This window comes from Glycine soja, chromosome 14, assembly GCF_004193775.1.
Source record: "Glycine soja cultivar W05 chromosome 14, ASM419377v2, whole genome shotgun sequence".
Taxonomy (NCBI): domain Eukaryota; kingdom Viridiplantae; phylum Streptophyta; class Magnoliopsida; order Fabales; family Fabaceae; genus Glycine; species Glycine soja.
Window position 1 is genome coordinate 32,610,345 of NC_041015.1, and position 10,103 is coordinate 32,620,447.

Sequence of the window (10,103 nt, forward strand, 5' to 3'; positions counted from 1 at the left end):
CCTTGTGCCATGAGGGTTCATATCATTTGGTAATCAGAGCTCCGGTTCTAGGATCAACACTTCCTTTGCTGGAAATATTGGGTAACATCCTTCTTTATTCTCTTTGCCATTTATATTACCTTCTTATTCATATATATTTTTTTTAGGCTGAACCATTGCAAAAGTTAAGCCTTTTGATCTCTTTGTTATAAAAAAAAAAAAAAAAAAAGAAGCAGAATTTCGTATAAGCAAAATTAAAAAAAAAAAAATTGGGCTGAATGGTTCATGCTTGAAGAACTTAAAAAAAAAAACTCTTTAAGGTAATATATTGGTTGCATGAAGGATTGTTACTTGAATTCCTAAATTCTGAATTTTATTTCCTTCATTTGTGCCTAAAAACATTGTTAGCCTTTTTCTTGGTTAACCTTTTCCTTGTCTAGCCTTACCTTACACATATTGGTGAATTGTTCTTTGTTGTGGCCATAATCTCTTGAATTGCCTAAGAACTCAAGGGGAATTAGAGTGGTAAAAGGCAAGAGTGTTTCATTAGAGAAAAGCCATAATTGTGTGATACACTTGAGTGGGTGAGGTATTCAAACAGCAACTATAATTGTCTTGTTACGTTTGATTTGTTTGTTTGAGATGTCAGGTACTAATCCTAATGATGGAGTGGGGCTTTCGCAATTCCAAATGCAAGCTTTGATGCAACATATGGAGAGGTTAATGAAACAACGAGATGATGCGCTCCATGAGAGGTTGGATCAAATGGAGAATAGAGATCATAATGAAGAAGAAAGGAGGAGAAGAGGGAATGATGGTGTTCCTAGACAAAACCGAATTGATGGTATTAAACTCAACATTCCTCCATTTAAAGGAAAGAATGATCCGGAGGCCTACTTGGAGTGGGAGATGAAAATAGAGCATGTTTTCTCATGCCACAACTATGAGGAGGACCAGAAGGTGAAGCTTGCCGCCACGGAGTTTTCCGACTATGCTCTTGTGTGGTGGAACAAGCTACAAAAGGAGAGAGCAAGAAATGAAGAGCCAATGGTTGATACATGGACGGAGATGAAAAAGATCATGAGGAAGCGGTATGTGCCGGCTAGTTACTCAAGGGACTTGAAATTCAAGCTCCAAAAACTAACCCAAGGCAACAAGGGGGTTGAGGAGTATTTCAAGGAAATGGATGTGCTCATGATTCAAGCAAATATTGAAGAAGATGAGGAGGTAACTATGGCTCGATTTCTTAATGGTTTGACTAATGATATCCGTGATATTGTTGAGCTGCAGGAGTTTGTTGAAATGGATGATTTGCTTCACAAAGCAATCCAAGTGGAGCAACAATTAAAAAGGAAGGGAGTGGCTAAGAGGAGTTTTACCAACTTTGGTTCTTCTAGTTGGAAAGACAAAGGTAAGAAAGATGGGGCTGCTACTTCTAGTAGTTCCACACCTATCCCATCAAAAACTCGCTCAAAGTCCCAAGAGGAACCCTCTAAAAGGAGTAGAGATGTGAAGTGTTTCAAGTGCCAAGGCCTAGGACACTATGCTTATGAGTGCCCTAACAAAAGGTCCATGGTTCTTAGAGATGGAGAATATATAAGTGAATCTGATGTTGAAGAGGAAGAGGAGAGTGAGTACGTAGAGGAAGAGGAGACTCCGGAGGGAGATTTGTTGATGATTAGGCGGTTACTTGGTGGTCAATTGAAGCATGAGGAGGAGAGCCAAAGAGAAAACATCTTTCACACTAGATGTTTAATCAATGGCAAGGTGTGCATGGTGATCATTGATGGAGGTAGTTGCACCAATGTGGCTAGTGCTAGATTAGTGTCAAAGCTAAATTTAGCTACTAAACCACATCCTAGGCCATACAAACTTCAATGGCTTAGTAAGGATGGGGAGGTGCAAGTGAGGCAGCAAGTGGAAGTGGACGTTTCCATTGGGAAATACAATGATAAGGTACTTTGTGATGTTGTTCCTATGGAGGCCAGTCACTTACTTTTGGGGAGACCATGGCAATTTGATAAAAGAGCCAATCATGACGGTTACACCAACAAGATCTCTTTCATGCACCAAGACAAAAAGATTGTGCTCAAGCCATTGAGTCCACAAGAAGTGTGTGAGGATCAAAAGAAAATGAGAGAAAAACTTCTTCAAGAGAAAAAAGAAAAAGAAAAAGTGAGCAAAACACTTGAGAGTGAGAAAAAGAGGGAAACACTTGAGAGGAAAAAGAGTGAACAAAAGAAGAGTGAAACACTTGAAGTGAGGGAGAGCTATTTAGCCACAAAAAGTGAGGTCAAGAGGTTGTTTCGTGCTAAACAGTCACTATATATCTTGTGTTGCAAAAATCAGATTTTGACCACTAACACTTTTGATGATTTTGAAGTGCCTTCTAGTGTTAAAACTCTTTTGCAGGATTTTCAAGACATGTTTCCACCAAATGTGCCAAATGGACTACCACCTTTGAGGGGAATTGAGCATCAAATTGATCTCATTCCGGGAGCTTCTTTGCCCAATAGGCCAGCCTATAGAAGTAATCCACAAGAAACCAAAGAAATTCAAAGACAAGTGGATGAACTCATTAGCAAAGGTTGGGTAAGAGATAGTATAAGTCCTTGTGCTGTCCCAGTGATTTTGGTCCCTAAAAAGGATGGGACATGGCGCATGTGTTCCGATTGTAGAGCCCTTAATAACATCACCATTAAATATAGGCATCCTATACCTAGGCTTGATGATTTGCTTGATGAATTGCATGGTGCATGTTACTTCTCTAAAATCGATTTAAAAAGTGGATACAATCAAATTAGGATTAGAGAAGGGGATGAATGGAAAACTGCTTTTAAAACAAAATATGGCTTGTATGAATGGTTGGTTATGCCTTTTGGCCTAACTAACGCTCCTAGCACTTTCATGAGATTAATGAACCATATCTTGAGAGAGTTCATAGGAAAGTTTGTTGTGGTGTACTTTGATGATATTCTTATCTATAGCACTTCACTTGATTTGCATATTGATCATTTAAAATCTGTCTTGACTGTGCTTAGAAAAGAACAATTGTATGCCAATCTTGAAAAATGCATCTTTTGTACTAACCATGTTGTGTTTCTTGGTTTTGTTGTGAGTTCAAAAGGAGTGCAAGTTGATGAGGAGAAGGTTAGGGCTATTCAAGAATGGCCTACACCTAAGTCTGTGACCGAGGTGAGGAGTTTTCATGGCTTAGCAAGTTTTTATAGACGATTTGTGAAGGATTTTAGCACATTGGCAGCACCTCTCAATGAAGTGCTCAAGAAAAATGTTGGTTTCAAATGGGGAGAGAAACAAGAAGAAGCTTTCAATGTTCTTAAGCAAAAGCTAACTAATGCCCCCATACTTGCGTTGCCAAACTTTCAAAAATCTTTTGAAATTGAGTGTGATGCTTCAAATGTTGGGATTGGGGCTGTGTTGATGCAAGAAGGCCATCCAATTGCTTATTTTAGTGAAAAGTTAAGTGGTCCTACCCTTAACTATTCAACTTATGATAAGGAGTTGTATGCCTTAGTACGGGCTTTGAAAACATGGCAACACTACCTTTATCCCAAGGAATTTGTCATTCATAGTGACCATGAGTCCCTCAAATATATCAAGGGGCAAGGCAAGCTTAACAAAAGGCATGCGAAGTGGGTGGAATTCCTAGAGCAATTCCCTTATGTTATCAAACATAAAAAGGGAAAAGGTAATATTGTAGCCGATGCTCTTTCTCGGCGTCATGCATTACTTTCTATGCTTGAAACAAAATTGATTGGTCTTGAATGTTTGAAAAGCATGTATGAAAATGATGAAACTTTTGGAGAAATTTTTAAAAATTGTGAAAAATTTTCAGAAAATGGTTTCTTTAGACATGAAGGCTTTCTTTTCAAAGAAAACAAATTGTGTGTGCCTAAATGTTCTACTAGAAATTTGCTTGTTTGTGAAGCACATGAAGGAGGTTTAATGGGGCATTTTGGGGTCCAAAAGACTCTAGAAACATTACAAGAACATTTTTATTGGCCTCATATGAAAAAGGATGTGCAGAAATTTTGTGAACATTGCATTGTATGTAAAAAGGCAAAGTCTAAGGTAAAGCCTCATGGATTGTATACTCCATTGCCAATTCCGGAGTATCCTTGGATTGATTTATCCATGGATTTTGTTTTGGGGCTGCCAAAAACAAGCAATGGTAGAGATTCCATTTTTGTGGTTGTTGATAGGTTTTCTAAAATGGCTCATTTTATTCCATGTAAAAAAGTTGATGATGCTTCCCATGTGGCTGATTTGTTTTTCAAGGAGATTGTGAGACTCCATGGTTTGCCAAGGAGCATTGTTAGTGATAGGGACTCTAAGTTCCTAAGCCATTTTTGGAGGACTTTGTGGAGCAAGTTGGGCACTAAATTGTTATTTTCAACCACTTGTCACCCACAAACCGATGGGCAAACGGAAGTTGTTAATAGGACTTTGGGAACTTTGCTTAGGACAGTTTTGAGGAAGAACTTAAAAACTTGGGAAGCTTGTTTACCCCATGTTGAATTTGCTTACAATAGAGCTGTTCATAGCACCACTAATTGTTCTCCTTTTGAAGTTGTTTATGGTTTTAACCCACTAACTCCTCTTGATCTTTTGCCTATGCCTAATGTTTCTGTTTTTAAGCATAAAGAAGGTCAAGCAAAGGCGGACTATGTGAAGAAGCTTCATGAGAGAGTCAAAGATCAAATTGAGAGGAAAAATAAAAGCTATGCTAAACAAGCCAACAAAGGGAGAAAGAAGGTTGTCTTCGAACCCGGAGATTGGGTTTGGGTGCACATGAGAAAAGAAAGGTTTCCGGAACAAAGGAAATCAAAGCTTCAACCAAGGGGAGATGGACCATTTCAAGTGCTTGAAAGAATCAATGACAATGCTTACAAAGTTGAGCTGCCCGGTGAGTATAATGTTAGTTCCACCTTCAATGTCTCTGATTTATCTCTTTTTGATGCAGATGGAGAATCCGATTTGAGGACAAATCCTTCTCAAGAGGGAGAGAATGATGAGGACATGACCAAGAGCAAGGGCAAGGATCCACTTGAAGGACTTGGAGGACCTATTGATGAGGACATGACCAAGAGCAAGGGCAAGGATCCACTTGAAGGACTTGGAGGACCTATGACAAGGGCTAGAGCAAGGAAAGCCAAGGAAGCTCTTCAACAAGTGCTGTCCATACTATTTGAATACAAGCCCAAGTTTCAAGGAGAAAAGTCCAAGGTTGTGAGTTGTATCATGGCCCAAATGGAGGACTAAATGACACCACTTTATTTCAATTTTAGAGTGTTTAGTTTGTCTAAATAATGGCCCAATCCTTGTAAAGTTGGCTGACCAAAAATATGTTTTGGGTTAATCAACTAAAAGGGCTTTAGTTCAAGTTGTAATAAGGGCCCAATTGGCAACCTAGGCATCAGCCTTTTGGGAGACCAAATGGTGGCTGACTTGTTGGCTGTTGGGGGTGACTTTTGGTTGCCAACAATTTCAGTTACACTCAGTCATTTAGTTTGTTTTAATTCCCTAGGTTAATGACATTAAGTTATTTTAATTCTAGGTTAGTGGGTCATTACTAAAATCTGCTGTAAAGCTTCTATATAAGCTGAACCATTTTATCAATAAACACAAGTTGAGTTTTATTCAGAAAATTAGAGTTTATCTCTTTTATCTTAGTGAGAGTGATTCTCCTAAATTCTTGAGTGATTCAAGAACACCCTGGCTGTATCAAAGGACTTTCACAACCTTTGTGTGTTGCCCTCGCTGGAAAGAGTGATTCTTTCCTTCCTATCATCTCCACCCTTGTTCTTTCAAACCACAATTCCAGAAAATCCACCTCTGCCCAAAATTATCTCGTGACCATAACTCCCATTTCACACACTCAAATTAAGTGATTCTTGAGCCTAAATTGAATTTCAAAACGAGACCTTTCACCTCGTTTTGGAATCACCTCATTTGGAGCCCTGTAGCTTCCGTTATTGCCATTTCTATATTTCTGTCCAGCCACCACTTAACCTACGTTTTACCATCCCATTCATCCATTTTATGCCAGAAACCACCTTATTAAGACCCACGAGATTAACCACCTTATTTTCCATCCTTTCCTTAATCAATTTCCGCATTTTCCATCAAGGTTTAATCCTAGACGATCCTAAGTCAGCCCTTGTGCCATGAGGGTTCATATCAATATCAGTCACGGCTTTACAATGATCGATCTCGACAATTTTATTTTATATTCAATCCTTGAATAATATTTGGATGATGTCTATTAGGAAATGTTCGATCGGCGTCATTGGGTGATACTTCTTTTTCAAACCTCGATCGGTAAACTTTCCGGGCAGACGTCGGCTAGCATTTTTTTCGATCAGTATCGGGGAATCATGTTTTTTTGCCGAGGTTGGTTAATGTTTTCCATGCCTAGCAAATGAAAACATGCTAGTTTCGCCCGAAACACAACTTCGGTTGAGCTCGAATGAAAAAACCTAGCCGACCTACATTATAAATTTTGACGGCAACACCAAACAAAAAAGCATCATCTACAATAAAAAATATTATCGGCCAGTGTTTGTAAAAAAAATTGCACAATGTCCGCGGAAAACTATGAGTCGTGGCTTTACAACGACCGATGTCGGCTATTGTATTTTCTATTCAATCCCTGAATAATATTTGGATGATGTCTATTAGGAAATGTTCGATCGGCGTCACCTGGTGATTTTTTTGTAGACCTCCATCGGTAAACTTTCCTGGTCGACGTCGGCTAGCATTTTTTTTCTGTCTGTATCGGTGAATCAAGTTTTTTTTCCGAGGTGGGCTAGTGTTTTAGTTGCTGAGCAAATGAAAACATGCCGCTGCCTGTCGAATCACAACTTCGGTTGAGTTCGAACGAAAAAACCTAGCCGACGTACATTGTAAATTTTTACGGCAACACCGAACAAAAAAGCATGCTCTACCGTAAAAAAATATTATCGGCCAGCGTTTGTAAAAACAATTGTGCAATGTCGGCAGGAAAATATCAGTCGAGACTTTACAATGACCGATGTCGGTTATTGTATTTTGTATTCAATTCCTGAATAATAATAGGATGATGTCTAATAGGAAATGTTGGATCGGCGTCATCCGGTGATGCTTCTTTTTTAAACCTCGATCGTTGATCTTTCCTCGTCGACGTCGGCTAGCATTTTTTTCGATCTGTATCTGTGAATCAAGTTTTTTTCCGAGGTAGGGTAATGTTTGCGTTGCCGAGGAAATGAAAACATACCGGTGTCGGTCGAACCACAACTTCGGTTGAGTTTGAACGAAAAAACCTAACCGACCTACATTGTAAATTTTTACGGCAACACCGAACAAAAAAGCATGCTCTACCGTAAAAAAATATTATCGGCCAGCGTTTGTAAAAACAATTGTGCAATGTCGGCAGGAAAATATCAGTCGCGACTTTACAAAGACCGATGTCGGTTATTGTATTTTGTATTCAATTCCTGAATAATAATAGGATGATGTCTAATAGGAAATGTTGGATCGGCGTCATCCGGTGATGCTTCTTTTTTAAACCTCGATCGTTGATCTTTCCTCGTCGACGTCGGCTAGCATTTTTTTCGATTTGTATCGGTGAATCAAGTTTTTTTTTTCCGAGGTAGGCTAATGTTTTCGTTGCCGAGCAAATGAAAACATGCCGGTGTCGGTCGAGCAACAACTTCGGTTGAGCTCGAACGAAAAAACCTAGCCGACGTACATTGTAAATTTTTACGACAACACGTAAAAAAATATTATCGGCCAACGTTTGTAAAAAAAATTGCGCAATGTCGGCTGAAAAATATCAGTTGGGGCTTTACACCATCCGATGTCGGCTATTGTATTTTCTATTCAATCCTTGAATAATATTTGGATGATGTCTAATAGGAAATGTTCGATCGGCGTCATTCGGTGATGCTTCTTTTTTAAACCTTGATCGTTGATCTTTCCTCGTCGACGTCGGCTAGCATTTTTTTCGATCAATATCGGTGAATCAAGTTTTTTTTCCGAGGTGGGCTAGTGTTTTAGTTGCTGAGCAAATGAAAACATGCGGCTGCCTGTCGAACCACAACTTCGGTTGAGATCGAACCAAAAAACCTAGCCGACGTACATTGTAAATTTTTACGACCACCGAACAAAAAAGCATGTTCTACCCTAGAAAAATATTATCGGCCAGCGTTTGTAAAAATAATTGTGCAATGTCGGCAGGAAAATATTAGTCGCGACTTTACAATGACCGATGTCGGTTATTGTATTTTGTATTCAATTCCTGAATAATAATAGGTTGATGTCTAATAGGAAATGTTCGATCGGCGTCATTCGGTGATGCTTCTTTTTTAAACCTAGAACGTTGATCTTTCGTCGTCGACGTCGGCTAGCATTTTTTTCGATCTGTATCGGTGAATCAAGTTTTTTTCCGAGGTAGGCTAATGTTTTGGTTGCCGAGGAAATGAAAACATGCCGGTGTCGGTCGAACCACAACTTCGGTTGAGTTCGAACGAAAAAACCTAGCCGACGTACATTGTAAATTTTTACAGCAACACCGAACAAAAAAGCATGCTCTACCGTAAAAAAATATTATCGGCCAGCGTTTGTAAAAACAATTGTGCAATGTCGGCAGGAAAATATCAGTAGCGCCTTTACAATGACCGATGTCGATTATTGTATTTTGTATTCAATTCCTGAATAATAATAGGATGATGTCTAATAGGAAATGTTCGATCGGTGTCATCCGGTGATTCTTCTTTCTTAAACCTAGATCGTTGATCTTTCCTCGTCGACGTCGGCTAGCATTTTTTTCGATCTGTATCGGTGAATCAAGTTTTTTTCCGAGGTAGGCTAATAATGTTTTCGTTGCCGAGGAAATGAAAACATGCCACTGTCGGTCGAACCACAACTTCGGTTGAGTTCGAACGAAAAAACCTAGCCGACGTACATTTTAAATATTTACGGCAACACCGAACAAAAAAGCAGAATTCAAAATGGTCATAACTTTTCACTCGAAGGTCCGATTCAGGCGCATACTATATCGAGATGCAAGAAATTGAACAATGGAAGCTCTTGATCAATTCAAATGATCGTAACTTTTCACTCGGAGGTCCGATTCAGGAGCATAATATATTGAGACGCTCGAAATTGAACAAAGGTAGCTGTCGGGAAATTCAAATTGTCCTAACTTTTCACTCGGAGGTTAGATTTAGGCGCATAATATATCAAGACGCTCGAAATTGAACAACGGAAGCTCTCGAGAAATTCAAATGGTCATAACTTTTAACTCGGAGGTCAGATTCAGGCGCATAATATATCAAGACGCTCGAAATTGAACTACGGAAGCTCTCGGGAAATTCAAATGGTCATAACTTTTCACTCGGATGTCCGATTCAGGCGTATAATATATCGTGTCGCTCAAAATTGAACTACGGAAGCTCTCGACAAATTCAAATGGTCATAACCTTTCACTCGGAGGTCCGATTCAGGCGCATAATATATCGAGACCCTTGAATTTGAACAACGGAAGCACCCGTGAAATTAAAATGGTCATAACTTTTAACTCGGATGTCCGATTCAAGCGCATAATATATCAAGACTCTCGAAATTGAACAATGGAAGCTCTCGAGAAATTCAAATGGTCATAACCTTTCACTCGGAGGTCCGATTCAAGCGCATAATATATCAGGACGCTTGAAATTGAACAACGGAAGCTCTCGTGAAATTCAAATGGTCATAACTTTTCACTCGGATGTCCGATTCAGGCGTATAATATATCGTGTCGCTCAAAATTGAACTACGGAAGCTCTCGACAAATTCAAATGGTCCTAACTTTTCACTCGGAGGTTAGATTCAGGCGCATAATATATCGAGACGCTCGAAATTGAAAACCGGAAGCTCTCGAGAAATTCAAATGGTCATAACTTTTCACTCGAAGGTCCGATTCAGGCGCATACTATATCGAGACGCTCGAAACTGAACAATTGGAAGCCTCCCCTTGAATAAATCGAATTCAAAAAATTGAAATCGTAAAACTTTCAAACTTCCGAGGGTCCGATTCATGGAGCATATAATATATGGAGACGCTCGAAATTGAACAAAGGTAG

At 39.3% G+C, this 10,103-nt stretch overlaps 1 protein-coding gene across 1 annotated transcript; it reads left to right on the plus strand.

Moving 5' to 3' along the window:
- Positions 1–942: 942 nt before the first annotated feature.
- Positions 943–5,007, plus strand: LOC114384900 (the record flags this gene model as incomplete). Its single annotated transcript, XM_028344729.1, has 6 exons — positions 943–2,007; positions 2,392–2,638; positions 3,086–3,721; positions 3,854–4,628; positions 4,785–4,906; positions 4,964–5,007. Coding segments are annotated over 6 exons (2,889 nt in total), but the record flags the coding sequence as incomplete, so codon positions are not given.
- Between the last annotated feature and the right edge of the window lie 5,096 nt (positions 5,008–10,103).